The 25442-nt window shown below is 40.6% G+C and overlaps 14 protein-coding genes across 14 annotated transcripts; 6 read left to right on the top strand and 8 right to left on the bottom strand.

Annotated features, from left to right (window-relative positions):
- Window positions 1-453: 453 nt before the first annotated feature.
- WALSEDRAFT_57195 (hypothetical protein) lies at window positions 454-2396 on the top strand (the record flags this gene model as incomplete). Its single annotated transcript, XM_006957871.1, has 2 exons — window positions 454-936; window positions 982-2396. 2 exons carry the CDS (start codon window positions 454-456, stop codon window positions 2389-2391), a joined length of 1893 nt encoding a protein of 630 aa, XP_006957933.1. The 3' UTR covers window positions 2392-2396.
- A 76-nt stretch (window positions 2397-2472) lies between these two features.
- Window positions 2473-3203, bottom strand: WALSEDRAFT_51116 (ChaC-like protein; the record flags this gene model as incomplete). Its single annotated transcript, XM_006957870.1, has 3 exons — window positions 2473-2531; window positions 2565-3105; window positions 3150-3203. The coding sequence occupies 3 exons, from the start codon at window positions 3201-3203 to the stop codon at window positions 2473-2475; spliced, it is 654 nt and encodes a 217-aa protein (XP_006957932.1).
- Window positions 2497-4537, top strand: WALSEDRAFT_32269 (purine and uridine phosphorylase). Its single transcript, XM_006957869.1, has 4 exons — window positions 2497-3463; window positions 3509-3755; window positions 3799-4162; window positions 4209-4537. The coding sequence occupies exons 1-4, from the start codon at window positions 3400-3402 to the stop codon at window positions 4479-4481; spliced, it is 948 nt and encodes a 315-aa protein (XP_006957931.1). The 5' UTR covers window positions 2497-3399; the 3' UTR covers window positions 4482-4537.
- WALSEDRAFT_32267 (chorismate synthase) lies at window positions 4474-5859 on the bottom strand. The gene is made up of 2 exons (XM_006957868.1): window positions 4903-5859; window positions 4474-4857 (listed from the first exon to the last, which is right to left on the bottom strand). The coding sequence occupies exons 1-2, from the start codon at window positions 5838-5840 to the stop codon at window positions 4551-4553; spliced, it is 1245 nt and encodes a 414-aa protein (XP_006957930.1). The 5' UTR covers window positions 5841-5859; the 3' UTR covers window positions 4474-4550.
- A 3-nt stretch (window positions 5860-5862) lies between these two features.
- WALSEDRAFT_60176 (HIRA-interacting protein 5) lies at window positions 5863-7817 on the top strand. Its single transcript, XM_006957867.1, has 2 exons — window positions 5863-6085; window positions 6132-7817. The coding sequence occupies exons 1-2, from the start codon at window positions 5965-5967 to the stop codon at window positions 6818-6820; spliced, it is 810 nt and encodes a 269-aa protein (XP_006957929.1). The 5' UTR covers window positions 5863-5964; the 3' UTR covers window positions 6821-7817.
- Window positions 6851-7954, bottom strand: WALSEDRAFT_63867 (hypothetical protein; the record flags this gene model as incomplete). Its single annotated transcript, XM_006957866.1, has 2 exons — window positions 6851-7827; window positions 7882-7954. 2 exons carry the CDS (start codon window positions 7952-7954, stop codon window positions 6851-6853), a joined length of 1050 nt encoding a protein of 349 aa, XP_006957928.1.
- Window positions 7955-8172: 218 nt separating this feature from the next.
- Window positions 8173-9710, bottom strand: WALSEDRAFT_68595 (alkaline phosphatase-like protein; the record flags this gene model as incomplete). The annotated part of the gene is made up of 2 exons (XM_006957865.1): window positions 8173-8934; window positions 8982-9710. 2 exons carry the CDS (start codon window positions 9708-9710, stop codon window positions 8173-8175), a joined length of 1491 nt encoding a protein of 496 aa, XP_006957927.1.
- An 88-nt stretch (window positions 9711-9798) lies between these two features.
- Window positions 9799-11386, bottom strand: WALSEDRAFT_60175 (hypothetical protein). The gene is made up of 5 exons (XM_006957863.1): window positions 11288-11386; window positions 10849-11233; window positions 10054-10798; window positions 9912-10004; window positions 9799-9864 (listed from the first exon to the last, which is right to left on the bottom strand). The coding sequence occupies exons 3-5, from the start codon at window positions 10722-10724 to the stop codon at window positions 9846-9848; spliced, it is 783 nt and encodes a 260-aa protein (XP_006957925.1). The 5' UTR covers window positions 10725-10798; window positions 10849-11233; window positions 11288-11386; the 3' UTR covers window positions 9799-9845.
- WALSEDRAFT_28364 (mago nashi) lies at window positions 10822-11273 on the bottom strand (the record flags this gene model as incomplete). Its single annotated transcript, XM_006957864.1, has 2 exons — window positions 10822-11233; window positions 11269-11273. The coding sequence occupies 2 exons, from the start codon at window positions 11271-11273 to the stop codon at window positions 10822-10824; spliced, it is 417 nt and encodes a 138-aa protein (XP_006957926.1).
- Window positions 11314-12330, top strand: WALSEDRAFT_68593 (ribosomal protein S10; the record flags this gene model as incomplete). The annotated part of the gene is made up of 3 exons (XM_006957862.1): window positions 11314-11372; window positions 11417-11863; window positions 11902-12330. 3 exons carry the CDS (start codon window positions 11314-11316, stop codon window positions 11915-11917), a joined length of 522 nt encoding a protein of 173 aa, XP_006957924.1. The 3' UTR covers window positions 11918-12330.
- On the bottom strand, window positions 12008-15599 carry WALSEDRAFT_63863 (hypothetical protein; the record flags this gene model as incomplete). The annotated part of the gene is made up of 4 exons (XM_006957861.1): window positions 12008-12330; window positions 12378-14798; window positions 14858-15530; window positions 15579-15599. The coding sequence occupies 4 exons, from the start codon at window positions 15597-15599 to the stop codon at window positions 12008-12010; spliced, it is 3438 nt and encodes a 1145-aa protein (XP_006957923.1).
- A 260-nt stretch (window positions 15600-15859) lies between these two features.
- On the top strand, window positions 15860-18376 carry WALSEDRAFT_68592 (hypothetical protein; the record flags this gene model as incomplete). The annotated part of the gene is made up of 8 exons (XM_006957860.1): window positions 15860-15916; window positions 15966-16011; window positions 16064-16092; window positions 16137-16232; window positions 16278-16391; window positions 16439-16481; window positions 16537-17994; window positions 18041-18376. 8 exons carry the CDS (start codon window positions 15860-15862, stop codon window positions 18289-18291), a joined length of 2094 nt encoding a protein of 697 aa, XP_006957922.1. The 3' UTR covers window positions 18292-18376.
- Window positions 18377-19987: 1611 nt separating this feature from the next.
- Window positions 19988-21257, top strand: WALSEDRAFT_68590 (Mov34-domain-containing protein). Its single transcript, XM_006957859.1, has 2 exons — window positions 19988-20063; window positions 20111-21257. The coding sequence occupies exons 1-2, from the start codon at window positions 19994-19996 to the stop codon at window positions 21043-21045; spliced, it is 1005 nt and encodes a 334-aa protein (XP_006957921.1). The 5' UTR covers window positions 19988-19993; the 3' UTR covers window positions 21046-21257.
- Window positions 21180-25433, bottom strand: WALSEDRAFT_28358 (hypothetical protein; the record flags this gene model as incomplete). Its single annotated transcript, XM_006957858.1, has 11 exons — window positions 21180-21354; window positions 21403-21532; window positions 21583-21853; window positions 21900-22420; window positions 22466-22934; window positions 22980-23416; window positions 23461-23596; window positions 23643-24768; window positions 24814-24965; window positions 25016-25096; window positions 25152-25433. 11 exons carry the CDS (start codon window positions 25431-25433, stop codon window positions 21180-21182), a joined length of 3780 nt encoding a protein of 1259 aa, XP_006957920.1.
- Window positions 25434-25442: the final 9 nt, after the last annotated feature.

Below are 25442 nucleotides of genomic sequence, written 5' to 3'. Positions count from 1 at the left end.
GGTCGTAAAGAAGAAATTTGAGAGAGGGGAGCGACGACGATAAATTGAAATAAAAATCTTTAAGAAAAATAATGGGAGGTTTATTAGTATTTTTTATTGGTTTATTATCAATATTAGTATCCTTAATTAGCTGGTTCTCTACTAAATCTGGACCAAATCAGACGTATGTTCTCTCTCCTCTGGTCTCCACCGGACTAAGACCCCCTAGTATAATCAGAAGCTCTGTCCTATTGACGATAGCCTGCTGCTACATTATGTACGTACTCTCTTCTATTTCCGCATCCCTAACGCCGCTATCCGCAGGTGGGCTGTCGTTTACCTCGCACAACTGCATCCAATTATTAGTGAGTGACTAATTAATAGAGTTATGAGTTTAACAACGTTAGATCCTAAAAAATCACTTTAATATACCCATTTTGTACAATACACTATCTATACATACGACCATCACGAATGTCATCAAAGCATTCTGAAAATACTTCAAATACTCGTTTAGAGAATGAATTACGCGTTTTATTAGAAAAGAAATCATCTCTAAAATCTAAATTAAACGATAAAATATCCTTAGAAGATCAAATACTGAAATCGTTATCAACTTCGTCTGAAAACATCGCGAAATCTCAAACTCTTCATTGCTTTAGATCTTTAGGTTTATCTGCTTTCGATATTGACCTCACTAGAGGTAGATGGGAACGAAGTAGGACTGATATTCTCAAACGCGGTCTTGCTATCAGAATAGAGACTTTCCTTTTCGATAAATTTTGGGAGCCTTACTATGTAATATTAGCAAAATCACAAGATAGTGATCTTATACGCGTAGCGCATCACACTATACCACATTTTATCGACTTGCAACCACTCGGGGATGCATACCTTGGTTGGTCACCTCCAGATAGCTCAGTTTATGAAATTACACCCCGTATTATCAACCCTTTCGTGAGTATCAAATGGGTTTACTGTCTACTCAACTTACCCTTTTAGCGCTTCGTCAGTGAACTTCAACGCGCTTTAGTTGCCTACATAGGCAGAAGAGAGAAGGTGAAGGAACTACAAGATTATGTGGATGCTTGTTCGAGTGTCAATAATATGAAATTGACAGCCAACGACGGCTATCGCAGCCTTGATATCGTTTGGGAAATTGGCGAAGTAGATATACGCACCAAAATTATGCCTAATGAAGAATATACTGATAGAAGTTACAAGAGATACTTTAGACTTTTAATAGAGTATGAGCTCTTCTCCTATGAGCTCTACTTCAACATTGGATGGCCATTAGACTTCGCAAGTGGAGGAGGATTAGAATTTATTGGAGGAGATGTGACGATGGAACTGATTATAGACAAGCTACCATCTGATAGTCTACTTGGCCACCAATCTGCTCATCAGTTTAGACAATTCCAACCGCAACTGCTTAGGCATTGTTTTATGAGACATCGTGAAAATAAGCAAGAGCTACTCGCTAAACAAAAAGTGCAGCTAGCTTACGAACAACACCAAACATATAATGATATACCAGACATTATAGAGAGACTCAATGGAGCTATATCTGACGGTGACCTACTCGAGAAACGAACACCAAAAGAAATTACAATCAATGCTGAAGTTGAACCAGCTGAAGTTGCAGAAAGCAGTGAATCTGAACTAGAAGATGAAGATCTCCTTCCACTTGCCGCCAGGACTCAATATGTACAAAATATTGTACATTCCCCAGAGCCAGAAGGACAAGAGTTGTCGCCAGAACGCTTAGCACGGTTAGAAAGATTAGAACGAAAGGATATGTCAGCACGAGTTGAGCGAGTTGAGCGAGTTGAGCGGGTAGATTCAGAAGAGCCAGACGAGCCAGAGTCATCAGAGCACTTAAAGAGATTAAGAAGATTACGGCGATCACAACAAGAAGAGGGTGACGAGCGATCAGTGTCGCAAGAAATGACAACTGAGGAGAAAGAGGAGGCAATGATGAAAAAACGTCGAGCTGAAGCCAGACTTAATAAGAGGCAACTTGAAACTGAAGGTCAACATTTGAGGAGGGAGGGTGATGTCACGGTATCGTCGAGACGCTCAAGTCAAAGACTATCTGGTGATTATGCGTCTGATACCACTAGTCTTATTGCCTTCCAGGAGGGAATTGCGAAGGATGCGATTGGAGATGCTCGCAAAGCGAGAGAGAACGCCTTAGGTGAATTGAGAAAGTCAACAATGAGGAAAAAGAAGGCAGATGATCAAGGTGGACCGTCAAAGACTAAAAAAAAGAGAACTGAACGGGTGCGATCATCGAGAGAAGAGAGAGAACAGTCGGATGAGCAGTCGGAAGTTCAACAGGAAGAAGAACATGCAGATTCAACACCGACACCATCACAAAGAACTAAAAGCACAGACACACCATCAGAGTAAACAAAGACACATGTAATTTTAAACTGTACAATAAGTCATAACCTAATAAATATTTTTGGTATATAAACTAACGCCTCTATTCTAAGCCTTAGTTAGTGTGACATCGGTTGCTTTGGATCTCCTGAGTTGATCAATAATGGCTGAATCTTTTGATTCCAAGGGGGGTGCGAAACCTGCCTGCTCGAATTCTTTCACCTTTGCGGTGAGTGTCTCAAGGTAATGATCTGTACTCTCCGGGCAGATAAGCCTCACGTGTTCTGCGAGTTGATAGAGGTAGTCTTTGTTTGTTCCACTCGGTCCTGCGTGTGTCGCTATCCTCATAGCAAGTTCTTTGAGTGGTTCAGGACCGACGAATGCCGGGTTATCTAATCTTCCGACGTAGATAAGTACGTCCCTGAATTTGATCTTATTATCAGGGCCGTATACATCTAGACGCTCTTCTGCGTATCCGTTCTTTTCACGGTGATCGAGATATGCTTTGACGGCGAATGAATGCTCCTGTGCGATTTCGTATACGACACCCCAGACTTGATCGTCCTCTGGGAAAGCATCCTGGGCACCACACGGGTGACTTTTAGCGTAGTCTTGCCATTCGTCGCTGTGTATAATGGTAGCAACACGTCCGGGGCTGGCTGGTGTACCTCTATGGTCGTTGCTCGATTGCGCGAAACGTCTAGCAAAGCCTTTGATGTATCCGGGATAGCGACCAATGTACTATCGAGGGTAAGATAATAGCAAAGAAATGATCTATAACATACGTGTGGAACTGGTTTGTATAACAGACTACCGTATCCGAATACCAACAAATTCATCCTCGTCGTCGAGTAGAGAACTTCTAATCAGTTAGCCGAATTAGTGTAGTAATGATGTGATAGCGGAATTTTTAATCTCAATTAGAGTTAAAAATCTAAAACATGCGATTTATTAATTTTGTTATCAGCTGCTCTTATGTCCGCTTACTAGACGACATCGACGACTTCTACTACATATACTTTATCTACTACACAAATGAAAGACAAACTCGAAGACGCTAACTTTCCTAGAACGGCAGACAAGAGGGTTTATCATTTAGGTTTGTTTGCTATATCACTCCTAGCTATCCACTAATCAATCACAGGATTACGTAAAGGTGAGGTGGCCAATAGACTCCTAGTCGTTGGTGACAGCGGACGTGCACGTATGCTCGCAGAGAACTTCGACAGCGCACCCTTCCAATTGCGCTCTGATAGAGGTTTTGAATGCTACACCGGTCTTTACAATGGCAAACCCATTTCTATTTTAGCAATCGGTATGGGTTTCTCAGCTATGGATTTCCTAGTGCGTGAAGCACGCGCTTGTGTCGATGGCGAAATGGTTATTGTCAGGTATGTCAAACGTTCACATCTGAGACACGCTAAAGAAGCATAGGATGGGCAGTTGCGGTAGTCTAGATCCAAACATAGGTGTTGGCAGCTTAGTTACACCACTGTCTGCTTGCGCCGTCACTTCTAATTATGATTATTTCACCGATGACGATTACAGCGATCAAGAGCCTTATCTCATTAGCCGCCCTGTCAACGCTGATCCAGAATTACACAGCGCCTTGTTCGAGAATGTGAAGAATGCACACGGGGTGTCTGACAGCGATGCGGCCTGTGTTGGCCACACTGTCAACGCGTCCGCTGATTCATTCTACAGTAGTCAAGGACGTACGGACCCTAGTTTCTACGATGCAAACGATACACTTTTAGAGAGTATAGTAGACAAAGTTCCAAATGTCTCCACCTTAGAGGTATGTCTACTGCATAATAGGTGCTTTTAGGCTGATTTCAGCACAGATGGAAACACATCAGCTTTATTTCCTCGCACATCTCGCTAATAAGCGTCATTTATTGCATGATAGTACCACGTTAGACGCCGCGCCAGCTTCACAAAGTAAGATACGTGCAGCAGCTGTTCAAATGGTATTTGCTGCTCGTGCATCCCGCGCGTTCATCTCGCCTGCTCAAGTCAAGCAACTGCAGAACTGGGTCGGAAGAGCATGTCTCGATACCCTCTCTGCTTTCTTTATACCTCCATCAGAAGTTCAACAAGATGGCATCTGGAATTAAACATATTATGAATCCTAAAAGTGAAATGAATCCTAACAAAGAAATATTAATAAACCTATATTAAATAACTTAATTAGCTGCTTGCTCTGCATTCTTGTCGGCTTCCTTCTTTATTTCAGACATAGCACTTTGACTTAAAACCATAGTTGGTGGAAGTGTAGTGATTGGTGGCAACAAAGAAGCAGCTGCTGTGCGAGAGTTTTGAATCAGGAGTTGATCCATTATTACGATTGAAGCCATTGCTTCGACGATTGGTACAGCGCGTGGAACGACACATGGATCGTGTCTACCGCGAGCTTCGAGAACACCTGCATCACCATTATACTTTGCTGTTTGTTGGGCTTGTGAGATAGTAGCTGGTGACTTGAAACCAATCCTGAATATTCGTTAGAGGTAATTCTCAAAAATAGTACAAACCTACTTGAAGTAGATGTCCTCGCCGTTGGAAATACCACCTTGAACACCACCTGACCAGTTTGTAGTAGTTCCCAAACCGTTTAATCCTTTAGTACTCTTGACGAATGGATCGTTATGAGCTGAGCCAGGAACCTCAGTACCTCTAAATCCAGAGCCAATCTCGAATGATTTGGTAGCTGGAATGCTTAACATTGCGTGACCGAGTTTAGCTTCGAGCTTGTCAAAGACAGGCTCACCCAAACCGATTGGGCAGTTGCGAATAACGCAAGTGACGGTACCACCGATACTGTCATTAGCCTCCTTAGCTTTGATGATACGCTCTGTCATCCTCTCGGCAGTTTCCTTATGAGGACATCTGGTGGTGTCTTTGTCTATTTCTTCGCGAGTGACGGTACTCATAATATCTCTAAACTCCTTACTAATAGGCTCATCGGTGTCTGTTGGTATGTATGGGATATGTTCTTTACCAACTGAACTGACGAATGCGATAATTTCAACGCCGTGGCTGAGTTTCAGATACTTTTCGGCGATTGCACCTGCGGCAACTCTGCCAATAGTCTCACGGGCTGATGATCTACCGCCGCCGGAGCTGGCTTTGATACCGTATTTGCCCAAATAGGTCCAATCTGCGTGACTAGGACGTGGGTAGAGGTCGGTCTCGCTGTAATCGTGGGGACGTTGATCCTTATTTTGTACGAGTAAACCGATTGGGGTACCAAGTGTAACGTTGTGCTCAATACCTGATTGTAATTGTACGGCGTCTGCCTCATTACGTGGTGTTGTTAAATTCGATTGACCTGGACGTCTTCTTGACAGCTGAGCTTGAATATCGACGTCCTCGAGGGGTAATCCAGGTGGAACACCATCTACGATACAGCCAACTGATTTACAGTGTGATTCACCGTATGTAGTTACTCTGAATAAAGTACCGAATGTGGACATTTTGATTGTTATGACTCAAGGGAAAATTAAAACGGAAATAGAATAAAAATATATAATTATAAAAAATTGAATATAATAATCTAATTGGCTCTTATTATTTCTTACTGACATTCTATCATCATCGATGTTTAGATCTGCATTATTTGGAATAACAAGAGGAAACCTACAAACGAGATCGTTTAGTAGATTATCCAAGGGACAGAACGCTAGACCTTCCTTCAGGTCTGCATTCCCTGCTCTCCAAGGTGCGTATCCATTAGTAATCCTCGCCACAGTACTTACCCCATCCAGCGAGAACAATGTTCATACAAACGGAGACAACACCTAACGAGGACAGCTTGAAGTTCATACCAGGCGTCCAAGTCATGTCAAACAACGCTACGGCTGAGTTTACAGAAGCGAAATCATCAATTGGTTCACCACTGGCGATGCGTTTATTCGGTATCGACGATATAAGGAGCGTTTTCTATGGTCCAGATTTCGTTACCATCAGCAAACAGGAGGATAGCAAGTGGAACGTTCTCAAACCTGAGATATACTCCATTCTGATGGAACATTTCTCCTCAAATACTCCTTTGTTTAGAGACGCTGCAGCTGAAGAAGCTGCAGGTCCACAAGATACAAAGATATTAGACACTGATACGGAAATTGTAGCCATGATAAAGGAGCTCCTCGATACGCGTATCAGACCAGCCATAATGGAAGACGGTGGTGATATTGAATACAGAGGTTTTGAAGAGGACACCGGAATGGTCAAACTCAAGCTCAAGGGAAGTTGCAGAGGTTGCTCATCCTCCTCGGTCACTCTCAAATCTGGTATCGAAAGAATGCTAATGCATTATATACCAGAAGTTAAAACCGTCGAGCAGGTCCTCGACCAGGAGGAAGAGATCGCACTCGATGAGTTCTCCAAATTTGAGAAACGCCTTGAAGAGAAAGACAAAAAGAAGCAAGATTTGAGTCAATATATGTCTCTTTAGATTTTAGATTTTACGATATATTAATGATATTTACAATGGTAACAATGGAAATGACTGTGTTGATGCAGATTTTGAGGTAGATTGTGAAACTGTGTTGTTAATATTATTATCCCGCACCCGAGCTTTTGGTGGTAAAAAGATGCTTAAAGAGAGTTTTCGCCGTGGTATCAAAGCTTCAGTTGTATTAGTTGAACGTGATTGTGAGTGACTGTTCGTTGGCGTCGGACTATCACTCAAGTTGAAATAAATTGCAATTGCCTTGAGAACATCTGCTTGAATGAGAAAAATAACGAATGCGACTAAGCCAGTAGCGGCGAATGTCAATGTTGGGCCTGTCTTAAAACCTTGAAATTCGATCGTTGCTTGTAATAAAACGACCAAACTTGTTATACTATAATAAAGAAAGAGAACGATGCGTGAAGTGAGTTGTATATCAATTGTTTTGCGTACTTTCACAAGACCTATTTGTGATACACGTAATCTAATAAATATAATTGCTGTCCAAAATGCGACGATCATGAGTACGAACATAACAACCGTACTAGTTAATGCCGTTGCCAGATTTAGTTTCTCATTTAGTATAACGCAAAAGTAGGGCGTCCGTATGACGTTATTGGTATCTTGTATTGAGGCCACAAGATGTGCGATAAAGAATGGCATACCAAGTAGCCAGGGTATGACGACAATGATAGGGGAATCTATGTAATCCTTTAATTGACTGAATGATGTTGCTTTAGCCGCGTTGACTGTAGCCCATATTCGCATAGTTACGATAAGTGATGTGCAACTATTCATAATCAAACCTGTACCCCTAACGGTGGCATTAATTATACGAATTGCCGTGGGTATATCCTCCGTTAAACTATTTTTGTGTCCAGTCCATAAAAGAATGGCATCAAACCAGAGTATAATGCAAAAAAGTGCGTAAAACTGTAATAAAATGATATTCTTCTGTATTCGTTTACTTGCTATAGTGATAATAAATAATATTAAATGACCAATACTGCCTATTTTTAGATATATTAGATTGTAAGAAAACTGTCTTAAAAATGCTAACATACCTGCTATAATTATACCAAAATAAGCGTTTAGATGTCGGTCATCAGCTAATTCAAATAATGCAGATGAGTTCATATATCATCTGGAAGTCTTAACTCTACGATCACTTTAGTCGGCTCCGCTATTTAGTTCAGATATTTGAAATTTCTTTGGTATGAATATAAAGACGATGCATAAATTAAATTTCCTTTTATAGTAAGTACCCCCTCGATGGCCAAACTTTAATTCACACTTTTAAGTGACAGTAGCTGTCAAATAAATGAAAAATTTATTAAGACAAGTACCCTAAAAATTTATTGATGGTTTACATCTCTATCGTTGGTATCTCTACCGAGAATTTCAGTAGCATTAGTATTAAAATCTTTTATCATTTCACTGACGTTGTTGATGTCAAGCTTGAGATAATCCTCAATTAATTGAGGTAATTCCGTGTTTTCGATCGATCCCTTGAATTGATCGCAGTATTTGCTGCCGTAGCAGTAGACTGGCACGTCTGCGGCGGTGTGCGCACGCGTTGTCCAGCCGACTCTTGCCCTATTGCTCACCGCGATGTTGAATGCATCTGATAAACCGCTAGATGAACCTTCTGCATCCAGTACACGCTTGATTTCCTCTTCCGTTGGATCTTCTATACCACTGTACTGCTTGAAAGCATCTATGATGACGTCACTGGTGATTTCCGTTAATTCTCTGAGTCTCTTCGATATATAATCACCAGAGTGCTTTGCATTTGCCAATACTTCTGGCTTCCATTGATATTCACCTAATTCAGCATCCGTTGGGAGTGATGTACCTAATCCAAGTTGACCAGTATCGTGATCGGATGTAGCAACGACAAGTGTTTCGCCATTTATTTGCTTCAATAACTCCTTTATTCTGACGTGTACATTCATGTGGTTGAGAGTTGATGAGACATGGGCAACAGGATCATTGTCGTGTCCTGCGTAATCAATTATGCCCTCTTCAACCATTATAAAGAAACCTTTTCCATCCTCATTGCTAAGCTTGATAAGAATTTCGAGAGCCTTTTCTGCCATCTGCATCAATGATGGTTCCTGCATGTGTGTTAGGGTATATTATTAAACATAAAAATTTTTCTTACATCCTCACTTAAGTCGAGAGTGTAGTTCATGGCTTTTTCATCAAATACACCAATAAGTGGTGCGCTATCTGCCTCATTGAGTTCTTCAATAGTGCGAGCAACTGTCCATCCCTTCTCCTGAGCTTCTTGCAATAGATCACGATCATCAGGACGACAACTTCCCTCCGCTGATTTAGGTATGAAAGGACAGTAACCACCTCCGATGACTATGTCAGCCGCTGGTATGCCTAATGCGCCGCGGAAGCCAAGAATTTGTTCGGCAATGAACCAGTAATCGTCTCTACTTTGGCTATGAACGTTGAAAGCACCAGGAGTAGCGTCAGAAACGTATGAATTCGTAACCAAAGCTGTGTGCATTCCTGCCAATTTTGCAGCTTCGAGTACACTACCGATGGCATTACCATCGACATCAACACCAAGAGCATTGTTGAGGGTCTTCTTACCAGTTGCCATCGCTGTCCCAGCTGCTGCACTGTCTGTTATGTAGGTATTCGCTGAACTCGTTCTCAAACTGCCAACCATGTCGTCATCCAAAGGCAATTGATAGGTGTAATTGAGGAAATTACCATTTGTTTCTAAGTTACGGACATACTCTCTTGACATTGTTAAACCAGGAAGTCCCAGACCGTCTGATATAGATAAGATGACATTCTTTTGTTCTTTGTTCGTCGGTTGGGCTGATACGAGCGCGAGTGCGCAGAATAAGCCAATTGATGTTGGTAGTTTCATGATGCGGTATCAAGCGTTAAAAACGGTGGTGTATTTATATTGCCATTTACGAACGTGTTTTTTGCGGGTACCTTCTTGGCGTAGTAAAAAGAAAAGTCATGTATGAAATAAAAACGAGGAACAGAAGGTGGGAGATTATGCGTCTCTTGATTTCCTATAATGTGTTAACTAAAAATATATAACAAAATATAGACCACTTACTTGTACTCATCTTGAGCAGATCTTTGTACGTTATCGAGATCGGTTTGAATAGATTTCAAGGCGTCGACGGATGCCTGATGGTATGATAACTGACTGTATAGGTTGTTAGAAGCTGTATGTTTTACTATATAAATCTACTAACGCTTTAACGAGGTTATTGAGTGAAGTCAATGGTTCAGGGTTCTCCAGGACGTTCTTCATCAAAGTGAGGGCAGTTTCGGTTTGTGTAACTAACTTATCCTCTGCGCTCTCCATTTCAAGTCTTGCTTGTTCAACTTTCTGAGGAGAAGCAGACTTCAATGATTGTTTGCAGCTGTCTAGCCATAATCTGGATTGTTTAACAGTATTCCTAGCGTTCTTAGCCAACTGGATCGAGGTGTCTAGAGTAGTTTGCCAAGGTTGCAAGAAGCTAATAAGAATATCGTTATCTTGAACGAGTTGAGCACTGCCAATCTTGTCGTGTGCTTCTGCAAACTTTGTGAGGGCCAAACCAAGAGGGTCTAATTCACCGAATTCCAAGGCGGAAGTTGCTGCAACTCTGGATATAGAATGGGAGTGTGTGGTAGACTGATGGTTGTTCGTCTGTTGAGTAATTTTACTCCATAAAGCATCAGATTGTTCTTGTAAGTTAAATAAGAAAGGATTTTTAATAACTTTAAGTAAGTTTTTTATCACAATCTCTAATTTATCCAATTTAACTTCTAATTCGATGTAGTCATTTGGTAATGCGGTTATATCAGCTTCATCTACCTTTCCTAATATTTCTTTAATTGATTGTAAATTATTAAAAATATTTTTATTAAATTTATTCATTATCGTTATGTAATAGGTTTTATTTTAAAGTGTAAAGAGATTAAACTAAATATCAGACATTTTATATCTTGTATCTAGATTTTTATTTAGTAAATAACTAATTATTAGTTGCTCTTCTACCCACCAAGTAATAAAACACTCTCAGTCCTTGTGGATCGTCGCTATCTTGTACATCAACGAGAGAACCTATTTTGGAAGTTTCAAAGGAGATATGCTCATCCTCCAGTCTAATCTCCAACTCTTGTCTACCGTTTATATCCCTTTTTGGCCAGTTGACGTCGTTCTCCTTTATAATCTCAGATTCCTTGATTAGTTTCTTGATCTCGAGAGCTAGTAAATCGTTCAACCAGATTTCCTTCCTAATTAATTCATCATTCCTGTAGTTGCTGTTGTTCGCGTATCTCAGTCTACCACGGGTGTACTCGAACTCTAAGAATTCATGTCCATATTTACCTGAATGACCGGAGTAATATCTCAAATAGAAATTATCTTTTAATAATTCACCTGACCTGGTTTATTATAAGTAAATTTTTCTTTTTTCTACTTCATTCTTATCAACTCACATTCGTTCTAGTAGTACTCTACAACAATGCTATCCAGGCTTAATTTATTTAAAACTAAAAATATTAAAAATGTCAGATATAGAGCGTTAGTTCGTTTAGCTTCCTTTTCACTCTCTAATTTCTTTATAGAAACTTTCCACCTGTATTACAAGCTATAGAATATGATAATCAACCATCAACTAACAATCTTTACTTGGAAAATAACCCACCAAGCGTATTCAAAGTACCAGAAAAGCATAAGAAATCTCATAACATTCCAATAGCCAACCTTCAATTGAAAGCATACGATAATGAACATTTGGATTTCTTCGCTGATTTCGCACAAAGGGCTGCATATCACCTTGGTATTGTTCTCACAGGTCCTGCTATGTTACCAACTAGACATGAACGTTTCGCCGTCTTGAAATCTCCCTTCGTTCACAAGAAGTCTCAGGAAGTTTTTGAGAGAAGAACACACACAAGATTGTTAAAAGTTTGGGATTCAGACGATCAAGTCGTACAACTTTGGATTCAATACCTTAATCAACACGCTATGAAGGGTGTTAGAATGAAGTTTGAACAGATTAAATATGAAAAGTTAGCCTTTGGTGATAAACTCCCTGAAATTGCTTCAGATTCACAAAGGCATGACCCTATAAAAGAAGCAGCTAAGCAAGTTGAACAATCAATAATAGAAAACCTCAATAAGGATAAAAACTAGTTAATTCATACTTTTTTCATTTACAACAATGTTTGATCCTTCTTCATATCCTCTGGCAACATTTCTGCCATCGATGGTCGACGCTTAGTCTTTGAGGCACCAGTGCCAGGTCCTCCTCTACCTTCTCCATCTAATTCATCATTATCCGGTCTAGACAATCTACGTCTATCACCTTTTGGTACTTTTTCATTTGGATCGAGTATCGTGTTGTCCTTCGTAACTTCGTCGTTCAATGACATTTCACTCATAGATGCTTTCTTGATTGATGTCATTGATGGTCTGCTCTTACGTCTTGTAATTGAATTTGAACGTGACTGAGGTGGTGATGCGATGTTTTCACGTACTTTGATGTCTGTTAGTATAACTATAGTCTGAAAATTTCTAACTTACACGTAGCGTCTGCCTTCGCTTCATCATTCAAAGCAGCTGACATTCTTCTACCTTTCCATTGCTCAGTTGGAATACCGGCATTGGCAGATGGCTTGCCCTCCTGTTGCCTCACTCTGTTCTCCACAAGGGTGTTATCAACAGTCAACTCCTTTGGAATAGACTGTGACATCATTCTTTGTTTCTCTGGACCAGGTCCACGTTCAATCTCTTCGTCATCTTCAACTGCAGAATCACCATATTTCATATAATCATATCTATCAACAGGTATGAACTTATCTGTTGGGTTGACTTCCTGACCCGACAATGATAATGCTCTGTCTCTCATTGACATCGATTGAGCTTCAGCATATCCCGTATCTTCCCTTTCAGCTCTTGGTGGGTTTTGGATGTTTTCGAATTGTGTCGCGTCCATTGAAGCACGCTTATTCAGTGACATTGACATAGCTGGATAATCTTCATTCAAATGTGGACGAGTGTTATCGTGAGCCTCGACTGGGTAGTCTGACAATGTGGCTGATTCACCGACAGCACTAACTGATGCTCTTGATCCTCTTCTCAATAGGGCAGCTTGAGCTGTCTCGGCATCTGCTTCTGGTGCGATTATTGGATCTCTGATTGCGTTATAGCCAGTGGTGTCGACTGATGCAGCTGCTGATAAGGCACTACTCATATTCTCATAGCCTTCTACGTCAGCTCCGACCAAGCTGGTGTGATCAACCTTTGGCTTGTGGATGTTTTCAGTTAATGTTGCATCAGCCATGGAAGTTTGAGTGAGAGAATCAGCCATGGACTTGCGACGTGGGCCAGTTGGTTGTTCTTCATGTGAATGAGAGTTGCGACGGCTACCACCAATACTTGGTGGTCCACTGAATGGGTTCTCGAGTTGTCTCATGACGTTACCTCTCAATTCTGGATGCTTCTCAATTTCAGCTCTAAATGCATCCCTTGCGCCAACTGGGTGTTGCGCGTAGGCTGGATTAATGCTTGAGCTTGCATATGCGGCCGCTTGGATAGATTCCTTGCGTTGTCTTGGAGTTTGGAAGAATTGTTTGGCAACGTCCGATGGTCCATCGACTTGTACGGCTGGTGTTCCTCCAGCTGGTGCATTTATGTCAAACATTGATTTGAATGACTTGATGTTTGAGTCAATGTACTTGCGTACACTTTCGTTGATCGTAACTGCAACACGTGATTGGACGTAAGGCCAGAAGGTCTTGTAGATGTTAGCCTTGATTCCTTCACCACCGTTTACATCAAACTTGATGGTATGAACGTTGACATCGTAACCTTGAAATTGACCAGTAGCATTTAAGTTGATAACGAGATCAGCGGTGAACTCCAAATCTGCTGTGCCTTCATCTGATACACCAACAATACCCTTCTGTGAATAATTGTACTTGAGACTCTTAGCTGAGAATTTCAGACCACGCAATGAAGCCTTAATACCAGTGTTTGGTGTGAAAGAGAGGCTTTGTGAGAATGAAATGGTTGAGTGAGAATCAAGTGAGAAATCCTCTGGAACCAAAGTAGACAACACCAAATTGACATTTGAAAAGGCGTACTTAAAGTCGTTATCCTCACCCTCAAATTTGTCAATTTGGACGTTGACGAAGTTCTTAGTTGCTTGTCTAGCGATCTCAATCAACGTCTTTCCATATGGTGCGTACTGTCTGATACTTGCAATAGCACGCTTAACACGAGCGATTCTTGAATTACCACCAATAGCTTCAGTTAATTTACCGAATTCATACGCGAGTGCATTCGATGGTAGCTTTTCTGACAAGACTGGCTTGAAGCGGTTTGAGATTATACCAACACGTGTTGTACAATTTGCTGGAATGTAAGAATAGCCCAATGAGTGGAGTTCAACATTTGGCTCAGCAGTCGCACGTGCTTCGATAGCCGCATTTAAGAGTGATGAGAAAGTATCAGTGCTCTCTGTGTTCTTCTCTTGAAGTGGTTCAGCAATTGAAGAACGTATTAAGGCTGGTGCCTCAGTCAAAACTTGCTCCAAAGCGATGATGAACTCGCCAAGTGCGTATATTGCAGGCGCGACTTGTGAGCCAGTGAGCATCTGTAAAATGTTTCTGAAAAGAAGCAAGGTAGAACGAAGATGAGCTGATTGGTTTCCACCTGCGAGGGCATCTAGGACGACGAAGACGAGTTTACGACGCAAGTCAGTTGTCATTTCCAATAATACTGTCAATGGTTCAAGTGCAGATAGGAAAATTGAGTGGAATTCTTTATCTTGTGCAATTTCATGAAGAGTTTGGTTCAAGTTTGCGGCGTGAATTGTGAGAGGATATTTTGAATAGAACAATTGACCAGCATTCTTCAAAACAGTTGTAAACTGGTCGAGTGCTACAACGACTTTTGCCTTATCGACGATCGACTTGGCGTGGAATGATGTCAACAAGATAACTGAAAAGAAAATTAGAATTGACAAAGAAAATAAAAAATGAAAACAGAAAAGGACTTACCTGATAATTCCTTACTAGCATCTTTAAGACCCTTCACGCAACCGAATAGTTGGTTAATGAGGGTGTTTTCTACATCTGTTGTGCCAAACAAATCTTCCCAAGCAAGTGCAAATGACCTGATAGCATCACCAAGGACGTCTTCTTCTGGGTTTTCCGGTTGCTCAATACCGTTAACAGCGCCGAAGAAAGATTTTCGTGGTTTGAGTGGCTCCAAACCTTGAGCTTGGGCAAGAGAGCCCTTCCTCTGAGGGGCCTGGTCTTGGTAGGCAGTAGAACGACGCCTAGCACGCTCGCCTGCTGGAGTCATTTGGCCAACTGAGGTACGTGGGGATGCGGGGCGAATGTCAGCGCTGACGTAAGGGTTGCTGGTGTAGGATCGAGGGCGTGGTGCGTAGGAGAGGGGTGAGCTGGAGGAGGAATAGACAGCGGATGGGGTAGTAGCCAAGTTTGAGAGGCCTGCAGGGTGTTGTGTGTTGTTAACAGAACCTCTGCGTGAGGGAGGAGCACCCGGTGGTGGTGCATATCCCTGCTTGTTCTGCTGACCAGAGATAGGGGTGAATGGTTTCAATAAACCAGACAAGCGACCACCAGATGGTCTGGTTGCTGCTGGTGCGCTGAACTGGAGAGGCGGGCCAGGAGATGATGATTTAGCGGAGTTGCTGCCGAAAGAAGTCTATATAAAGAGTTAGAAATGCTATAGGAATATTAAATAACTACTCACTTGCCGTGAACGTGGCTGCATATTTTGTTCTTCGTCGTTGGTGTATAACCCAGTTGGAGCTGACGAAATCTCAATGTGATGATGCTGATGACGTTTTGGTGGGGAAGCAGATCAAGAAATAAACAGAGATAAATAATATATTCACTACAATGTTGTATCTTTAAAGCTACGTATACCACTATCTCCGTCTTATTCTCGCTGTCAAATTAATTTTTTGTTTTTATCTAAACCATCGAGCTTATTGTTTGACGGCGACTGTTTAAAAAACAAAAAACACCAAAATGGGGCCTTACGAGTGCTCAAATTGCAAGTACAAATTTAATTTTATAGATAACTTAGTAGGTTATCCATAGATCTCCCTTTTTACTCATATTTATTTCTTACTAGGAGAGGCACGTCGCACGGAATAGATGCGGATCTAGCTATGATCCTTGTAAGCTATAGCTACTTTCCTCTGTCTTTTAATACTCACGCTATCTTTTTAGCTATCAACCTTCTCAATATCACCGAAGTCGTAGGTTCAGTTGACAAACATAAGCTATTTACTAACTACTTTAGAATTTGGAGGTAATTGACCCTCCATTTAAGAACATGAAGGTTCCTACACCCGAGCCACGCTTGAGAGCTCTCCCTCCGAGAACTACAAGAGTTACCGTACGTTCTTCCTATTCTATGCCACACTCACTAACAAACAAACAGCGCGGCAATGCGACGCAAGTAGAGAAGCAGCAGATAGTCGACGAAGTCTCCAATGGACGTGATAAGGTATTCCAATGCGACTGTGGTAAACAATACGGCTACAGGGAATCTATCGTGAGCAAATACACAATAACTAGCTTATAAGCTAATTTATAAATTAGTATAACCACAAAAAACACGGTAAATGTACCGGAAAGCCCTGGGGTAAGTGAGTATTTCACGCTTTGTCATGGTCCATCCTGACTTTTCTTCTTCTTAGGTGCAGCAATTATAAAGTGCATTCCAGCTAATCCCACTGTAGACGATAGGAAGGACGCCTATAAGAAACGCAAAGTTACTGACGAAGAGGAGGCCGACTCGAAAAGTACCTCATCCTCACCTGCGCCCGTAATACAACCAACATCTCGTCAGCAGAGAGCCGCTGCAGCCCAAGCAACGAAAACACTGTCACAGGAGCCACAGACTGGTCGCACGAATTTGCCGACGCTTCCTCCACTCTCTTCTCTTGAAGATCACAAACCAGATGTTTCAATGTTCGTGCAAAACCCAATGACAGTACATCCACAACCGGCTACTATTCAATACCCTAACCAACCTTTATATAATAGCATGGCTCCACCTAACATCCCCGGTATAAGCTCCTCAGCTTCAACTCCTACTTCAGAAGTTCCACCATCTATCAAAAAACCAATTACAAGGATAAGGCAACCAGAACACGAGAAAGCTTTCGCGTGCGATTGCGGTAAGCGTTTCGCTTATAAGACTTCTATATACCATCATAAGAATAGAGGTGGTTGTCCAGGTAGACCTTGGGTTACTTCAGAAGGTGGTCACAGAAATCGTGCAAAAACTGGCAAACATCTGTCGATGATGAGGGCCCACGAATTGGCTCAAAAGATGGGTGAAGTTGGTACTTTGAACGTTGATTTTGATAATGTACCTGATCATTTGAAAGCCGAAGTTGCGAATCCAATAATCGTCAGTAAAACAAAAAGGAAGAAAAGCTCCATTTCAAATGGATCAGAATCCAGCTCAAATGCGGCTGGCACTTCGCAAGATGGTAGCGCTGGACCAAGTGAAACACCACAGCCCAGACCTACTATCGGTTTAAAAATAAAGGAATGGAAAGAACCCCATCCACGTCAAATTGGAAGACCAAGTCTTGCCAGACAACAATTAGAACAAGAGATTCATCAAGGAAATAAGCATTTAATATCTGTACATTCACCTATGGTCTCATCTCCAACAAATCAAATACCAAGACCTTCAAATTATTCACCTTCGCCACATGAGTCGTCAGCCCCACCTATTATGCATACAACATCACAAACAAATGCGCCGACGGCAATCTCAACTACACCATCTAATGGCCAATACAATCCTTTGTCGATGTCGCGACAAAATACACAACTTGTTATGCAACATGAAGGCAATCAAACAATGCAGAGACATCAACATCAACATGCTCCAGTTACATCACAACCTTTAGTTAATAATAATCATCCTTTTGCACAACAAAATTCACAGTTAATGACACCAAGTAATTCAAATAATCCTGAATCAACCACTCCATCACACGCATCACTCGAATTTGATGACAGTATTGACAGTGAAGCTTACGCTTTCGGTGATATAGATGATGAAGGTTGCATTTCTAGAACCCGTTGGGGTCCTGCCGGTCAAGCATTGGCTGAGAACTTGGCTAAACGACATGAATGTGGGTACATAACGTATGTTTATACATAACTAATAATAATGCCCAGTGCGTAAACCAGCTTCGCCAACTCCGTTTAGACCTTTCGTTTGTTTAGTTCCTGGATGTGGTAGATCATACAAAAATAGCAATGGCTTAGCCGCACATTTCTCTTCAATTAGAGAATCAGGACATGGAGAATTAGGACGTAAACTTAGAGATGAAGCAAAAGAGAAAGACCATAACCCTGGATTCGTTGGCGTTTTTGATTCTATTATGATGGATCATCCAATACCTGATGAACCTGAGCCTGAAGATTAAACTTAATAGACTTGACATATCAATTTCAATAAGAATAAATGATATTTATTTTTAATACAATCTGTAAATACATTAATGTATGACTATTTATTTTTTTTCCAAGATAAGAAGTTTTGATATTTTTATATTTCCATTTCCAGCTAAGTATCTAAATCCGGGTACTAATCACATTTGAAAGGAAATATGGAGGCTTTAAAATTGTATGTGGAGCTTTTTTGACATGCGGAGCTTTTAGTAAGGTAAAATTCTTGTAGATCTTTAAAGATGGTTGTAATATTCGCGCCAGAAAATTTTCAATGGTCGCGGGGATCTTATTTAAACTAACTTGATTAGGAAGTTGGTGATATAAAAACTAAAATCATCAACCTAATCCAGAACGCGTCTCTTCTAAGAGGTTTTTTATGGATAGACTTACCCTAAACGACTTACCTCCATTTATGTCTTATTTAAATAATGACCAGCAAGGAAATGTAAGTAGAATATAGAAATAATTCATTTTTAACGCTTGCTATAGCTCGCAGGCGAGATTGCAAACGGATTCATAAACCCTGCTAGTCTTAGCAACGATAACAATGATAATCAACACAATCACGTTGATGATACTTACAAGATAGAAACACATGGTACTACATCACAAACGCACTTCCCCACACCTTCATCATCTAATGAACAGTTGGTTGACTTTGATGGTGGAGATTCACTAGGGTTCAATTACAACCTCTTACCAACACCAGAGTCATCTCCATTTGAGAATAGCTTCAACCTGGATATGAACTCTGCTGCAATGACGCATCAAATGTCGAACGACTTGATGAATCAAAATTTTGGCAACTCGTTGGGTATGTTTTACCCTACACCTTCTACATCTTCAGCGGGATCGGCTGCAAGTGGTATTTCTCAACTCAATCATGGCTCAGTTGAGCAAGAGTTTGCTAGGATTCTTTCACAATCAGGCGCGTCTGCTCAACTGGAACAACAAATGCACGAGGAGGAAAGACAAAGGATTATACAAGCACAGCAACAACAACAACACCATCAACAGCAGCAACACCATCAAAGAATGATGTTAGAGAGAATGCAACGCGTTAATTTGAGCCAACAACAAGCACAGCAACAAGCTCATCATCATCCATATAGGATTGCAGAGCAGAGCACGCGTAGTATACGCCGAAAGCAAAGTGCACCAGCTGTACGTAGCATCCAACCATCGAGCGTGAGCATGAGTGTGCAGCCATCTGCAACAGTAGCACCATATGCTACGACAAACAACACGCTGGGCAGAATTGATGAGAGTGAACCATCTCAGCAAACAAGTGGCTCAAGCTGCCATAGGAATATACGCGCGCAAAAGCTGAAAAGACAAACAGGACCACGTAAAGCTGTATCTATGCCTTCAATTCGTCAAGTCGCGTCAATCCAAACGGAGGAGAGAAATCAACCAAAAGTGACGAAATCACCAGGCGGGATTAGCTTCATTAATTTCACACAAGAGCACGCAGAGACATTAATCGCGGGTGTCGCACCTTCAGGTTCGAATAAACGCAAGAAGAAACAACAAACGGGTAAATAAATGAATGAATAATTAGTTTTTAATTTAAATTTAATGAATAATTTGTACATCACTCTATTTCAGTCTATTTTAATTCATAATTTATTTCTCATTTGATGACGAGTCCCCTGATAGTAGCCTTTCTTTGAAACGATGACCAGTTGGACGAGTACATCAACGAGCACTGTCTGTGAAGTGCACCCATTAGTTTTATTAAGTGTTTGTGAGTTATTCCACTCTCGTTATACCTTCTCACTAAGCATGCGACAGCTGATCACCACGCTCGCGCTGCTAAAGGTTCAAAGAAGCGAGTCGTTGGTTGTTTATTAGGCCAAGATAATGGTAACGTTATAAACGTTGCAAACTCATTCGCTGTGCCGTTCGAAGAAGATGAGAAAGACCCAAAAACTTGGTTTTTGGACCACGATTTCATTGAAGGAATGATGGAAATGTTCAAGAAGGTTAACGCACGTGAAAAGCTTATAGGATTCTATCACACAGGTCCAAGTCTTAGAGCGAGCGATTTAGAAATAAACGAGTTATTCAAGAGATGGTCAAACAGACCGGTTATGGTCGTTATAAACGTTGGAAATAGTGATGATCTCAACAAAGATGAGGGTGAGATACCCGCAGAAGCGTATGTTCAAGTTGAGGAAGTTAGAGAGGATGGTTCACCCCCAGCAAAGACATTCTTACATATTCCTTCACAAATCGTCGCAGAAGAAGCTGAAGAGATTGGTGTTGAACATCTTTTAAGAGATGTTAGACCTACGAACACAACAAATGCTAATATTAGTCTTCTTGGTGGTGAGACCCTGACAACTAGAGTTGGTGCTCTCTTAGGTGCACTCAGAGGTCTTACTAATAGACTTTCAACAATTAGTAAATATTTGGATGATGTTCAATCTGGAAAATTGCGTACAAATCATGCTATCCTTTATGATTTACAAGAGATTGTCACTTTGTTACCTTCAGGTGCTGAAGATTCAACTGAGGAAATGCTCACGGCTGTATCAAGGGAAGGAAATGATTCCCATGTAGTTCTATATCTCAGTTCACTCATTAGAGCAGTTGTTAAATTACATGACCTCGTTGATAACAAGCTTTCTAATTCACGTGCTGAACTTGGTCTACCTGAGCCTACAAAAGAGAAGAAGGAGGAGAAATCTGATGAAGATAAAAAGACTGAAACCGAAAAGAAGTAGTGTTCTAGATTGCATACATTCTGTTGATTTATATCACATGTAGAAATATTTAAAGTCTCTCAATGTATAGGGAACAATAAAATGCACAGAAGTAAATCCCTTTAAAATAATTTATTTAAATAATGTGCCTCTCATTATGAAAGCCAGCTGAAATTTCTTAAATATCCAAGTAATTCTGCTTTTGAGTATCCGATACGCTTTGCAATTTCAACTTGGGTTGCATGATCAATTGTTTGATATGCAGACAGCAACAATCCATCCAGTATACCTTTAGATAGAGATCTTGAAACGTAGTCATTCCGCACATGTCTAGAATCGTCGTAAGTCAATAATAATGAGACTTTAAAAAACACTTACCTGTGTGCACGTGGATTGAGAGCTGCTATGTGAGGTATTTGCCTTACTAAGGCTCCTTGTAATAACCATAATGCTTTGAATGTTATTTCATCAACTGGACTTAGACAACTCAAAGATCCGTCCACACATCCTGTATCGAGTTTTAGCAAATTGTTTTGGTAATTCAATGTTAAGACGAACCTAATAAAAGTTCTGAAGATGGTCTTACTGATGGCTTTGGTAAGAGGAGAGAACACGTGGCTTCAGAGCCTTTGTGAAATTCAGTAGTTCTAATCAATTTCTCACCACCTTCAGCAGTCGGATCGAATGGATTGTAATCAATTAATCTAAGGTCTCCTTGTATGTCATTGCTGACGAATGAAATTTGATCTTCGTGAGCGAGGAAGTTTGACACGCAAGTTTCAATTTGTCGGGCATCTCGTGATAGTTGAACGAGCTTGTAAGGTGATTCCTATAAGTAGGCGTTAGAAATAGCATTATGTGCATTATACACACACCTGGAAAGCTAAGAATGTGATAGACTTCACTTGATCACCAACTAGAATGAAGTTCTTGAGTACTTCCAAGGAAACAATATACGTTCCTGCATCGTAGAAAGCAACACTTATGAGTCTTTCATTGATTTCCAACGCTCGTATCAACACTTTTTGTCCTACTGCAACCACGAAGTATCCCGAACAACTCGTAATCGCGCTAACTGCACCTTTCGTCTCCTCTCTCATAAGCATTTTTAACTTGTAGTTATTACCGCTATCCTTTGAGCTTGGAATTAATTCTGCTATTTCAAAGAGATACATTGCACCTTTGACAGCAACATCTTCACCCCTATTTATACAAGTTCCAACACCTATAAAGTCCTTATATGTTCCATCAGCAGATGGTGAAAGAAGTGAAACTGTTTCGCAACAAATTACGAATTCATTTTGCTCGAACTCATAACCAAATATTGAAGAACGACAATCATTTGAAAGTAACTCAATTGCTGATCTATATGATGTAGCAGGTGAGAGATTTTCAGCTGTTATATAGTTTAGAATATGTTTTTAAAATAACTCATACCCACTTGGTGGTTTCCAAAGATAGTTACCAGCGTTGTCGAACAATCTGAATGGTACACTTGCGGTTGATGTAGCAACATACATTTGAGAGGTAGGATCGTAAGCTACTTTATCGAAATTTCTACCATTTGCTAAACGACGAAGTGGTAAGTTCTCAGAATATTCAACATCATCACCTATAGTTGCTAAGATAACCTCATCATTTGCATAATAAAACAATCCACCATCGAATGGTGCAGCATGGTGTATGTACTTCTGATCAAGCGGGTGTATACGTGGTATAGATGTATCTTCGCAACTTATTAATACTGGTGTACGTCCCGTAATTAAGGCCCCAAAATCACAGAATGTCAGAATTCTTGAAATAACCGTGGCTGATAATTGAACAGATACTGCTGATACCTTTGAAAAAGCAATACCGGAAGACGAATTATATGTGTCGTATATTACCAGTTCACCTGATTGATAAAGTATCTTCGCCAATTGTTAGAAAGGAATACAGATAAAACTGTGACTTACAATTAAATGTGCTCTTTTAACGCCACCTTTTCCTAAATTGACCAAACGAGAATCAAGTACTTCCACACGATTGTCATCTTCGCTCATACTCTCTTCGACACTATTTGAATTATGTATTGATGTGGGTATATCAGGAATTTGATCCGTACTGAAAACTAAGTCTAGTGATGGAAGTGCTAGAAGATGCAGTAAACCCGATGAGGTCATCATATAAAGATACTTTGATTGTGATGGTCCAAAAACACCATTGTTATCGTTATATATTGACCCAAAGGCATACTTGTCATCAATATCTGACACTTTTCTTAATTGATCAGCTTCATAGATAAAGAGAGAAATACTGCCGTTCGACTGCAATGTCAAAATATAAGGGTCAGATATTGAAGCCCTTTGTACTTCTCCATTCTCAATTTGTAGAGATTGTTGCTCTATGCCATCTGTTACAAATTAGTTTGGCGTTCGCTAAATTATACACACTAACCTTCTTTTAAGACCTTTATAGCATTACTTGTAATCATCAGGATTCGTGTTGAATTTGCTGCCGTATCAGCTGCAATTGTGACTTCATTATCTTCAGCTATGAGAGCCACTTCATTTGATGGCAACAATTTAGAAATCTTCATTCATGTTAGAAGAAGCGAAAGATCGTACATCTATCCTCACCTTAGTTTTCGATTTTGAATCTGTCGCTACCAAAACATTACCAACACCTGTCACATTAAAGGTCCATAATCCATGATTACCCTGAACATCAAGTTTGTGTTTACTTTCAAAAGGAACTTCTTGATGGAAGGCTGTAATACCACCAACGTGGCCAGCACCAGTAGCAGCAAGAATCTGCAGAGGTGAATTTCTTGTTTGCATATATCTACCGATAGTGATATCTTGAATCGGACCATATGATTCAATGTAATCACAGATTGTAAATGGTGGTTCAGATGAAATTTCTTCCTCTTCTTCTTTTTCATCAGCTTTTTTATCTGAAGAGCCGTACAATTCTTCATCAACATCAACATCCATATCATCATAAGCTGTTGTACCAACTTTCTCTTGCTTAGGGAAAAGCTCCAAATCATTGAGTGATTTTCCTACTCTGATCAAAAAGCTTGTTCCTACCATTGAAGGAATGAAGACAAATTGACCACCGCTCAATCCCTGACCATCAATATCGAGTCGATAAGCACCTGAGGGAATACTTCCCTTTGCAAATGGCTTGCTTATATCTATTCTAGAAATAGTTCTACCTTCTCTATAGAATTGGACCGCATGTATCTCGCCGTTAGGGAGGAAAAGTAGAGCTTGGGGATGAGTTTGCTTAGACTTTGGTTGTAAGAACTCAATTGAGGCACCTTCTAAACGCACGAAGAGGTCTTTTGGTGGTGCATCGAAATTTCTGGCAGATGTGAGCGTTGCCCAACCGTTAGTTGCTCTTCCTACTGGTCTTCCATTTTGATCTACATGTATAATAGCGTTAGCCGAAAGAATAGCAACACCACCAATTTCTTTCGGTGCCGCTTTAAGTGACATTGAATCGTATGGAAGATTATCAACTGTTGCAATGATTGGGTATACCTGCGTAACTAAATCTAGTGTAAGGAAGAAGACTTGGCAAGTATCCTGAGAGTCTGATAATCTACCTGTCCAAGTCTGGCGTGGTTCACAAAGAACTGCGAGCGTTGGATTATGGAATCCAGGTAAGAAAGTGTAGTCGATAACATTGCAAATGTCCGAGTCTATAGATTTTAATGGTAAAATGAAAGATGGCGCGTATGGAACGTCTTTAATAGCACTTGAGACGTGTTAAAAGCGAGAGTGTGTCAAAGGAACGACCTACTTTGAAACGTCTTGGTCTAGATCTTCAAGCTCAGCGTGAGCGCTATGTACGGGTAATATTGCCAAAGAATCATCAGGTAGGAGCAATGCAGAACAGCGATTCTCAGGATCTGATCGTAAAATGGCCTTGAAACGTGACATATCTTGTGAAATCTGAATAATATGAGCTTAACTGATATATGATGGATTGATAAGCTACTCACTACTTGCTGTGATCTCTCGTATGTGTGGATTGAGACTGTCACTATGTCGTTTATCTCATCTGACCATTCTAATAATGCAATCTAATATATTGTTAAGGCTGTCTCTAAATAACATGAATAACTATATGTATATTACCTTCGCGTCTCTAAATGCTATCAAAAGCCTATCTTTACCATCTTCTGTGGTTGATAGTATCTTGATAGATTGTATACCAATAATCTCTCCATGTAGCTGATACTCGCGTCTTAATATGAGCTTAGCAGAAGGTGTATTACTATCAATATCGATCTCATAGATCTTTAACGTATTGTTCGCTGTAGTGACAATATTATGGCTATCTCTACTAATAAAGCACAAATGGTCTGCGAACTCAGCACCTGAGGTCGACAGCAACTGATTGAAGTGCGTCAGGATCATCTTGAACCT

This window comes from Wallemia mellicola (genome assembly GCF_000263375.1).
Source record: "Wallemia mellicola CBS 633.66 unplaced genomic scaffold WALSEscaffold_7, whole genome shotgun sequence".
Taxonomy (NCBI): Eukaryota; Fungi; Basidiomycota; class Wallemiomycetes; order Wallemiales; family Wallemiaceae; genus Wallemia; species Wallemia mellicola.
This window is presented reverse-complemented; position numbering and strand designations above follow the sequence as displayed.

Excerpts from the sequence above, each read along its gene's own strand:
- WALSEDRAFT_32267 (XM_006957868.1), bottom strand. The coding sequence starts at position 5,840 with ATGTCCACATTCGGTACTTTATTCAGAGTAACTACATACGGTGAATCA. Across the intron at positions 4,858-4,902 it reads GGCGAGGACATCTACTTCAA|GATTGGTTTCAAGTCACCAG; the intron begins GTAGGTTTGTAC and ends ACGAATATTCAG.
- WALSEDRAFT_32269 (XM_006957869.1), top strand. The coding sequence starts at position 3,400 with ATGAAAGACAAACTCGAAGACGCTAACTTTCCTAGAACGGCAGACAAG. Across the intron at positions 3,464-3,508 it reads CAAGAGGGTTTATCATTTAG|GATTACGTAAAGGTGAGGTG; the intron begins GTTTGTTTGCTA and ends AATCAATCACAG. Across the intron at positions 4,163-4,208 it reads CAAATGTCTCCACCTTAGAG|ATGGAAACACATCAGCTTTA; the intron begins GTATGTCTACTG and ends ATTTCAGCACAG.
- WALSEDRAFT_68590 (XM_006957859.1), top strand. The coding sequence starts at position 19,994 with ATGACCAGTTGGACGAGTACATCAACGAGCACTGTCTGTGAAGTGCAC. Across the intron at positions 20,064-20,110 it reads ATTAGTTTTATTAAGTGTTT|CTGATCACCACGCTCGCGCT; the intron begins GTGAGTTATTCC and ends AGCATGCGACAG.
- WALSEDRAFT_60176 (XM_006957867.1), top strand. The coding sequence starts at position 5,965 with ATGTTTAGATCTGCATTATTTGGAATAACAAGAGGAAACCTACAAACG. Across the intron at positions 6,086-6,131 it reads TGCATTCCCTGCTCTCCAAG|CGAGAACAATGTTCATACAA; the intron begins GTGCGTATCCAT and ends TACCCCATCCAG.
- WALSEDRAFT_60175 (XM_006957863.1), bottom strand. The coding sequence starts at position 10,724 with ATGAATAAATTTAATAAAAATATTTTTAATAATTTACAATCAATTAAA. Across the intron at positions 10,005-10,053 it reads CTCAATAACCTCGTTAAAGC|TCAGTTATCATACCATCAGG; the intron begins GTTAGTAGATTT and ends CAACCTATACAG.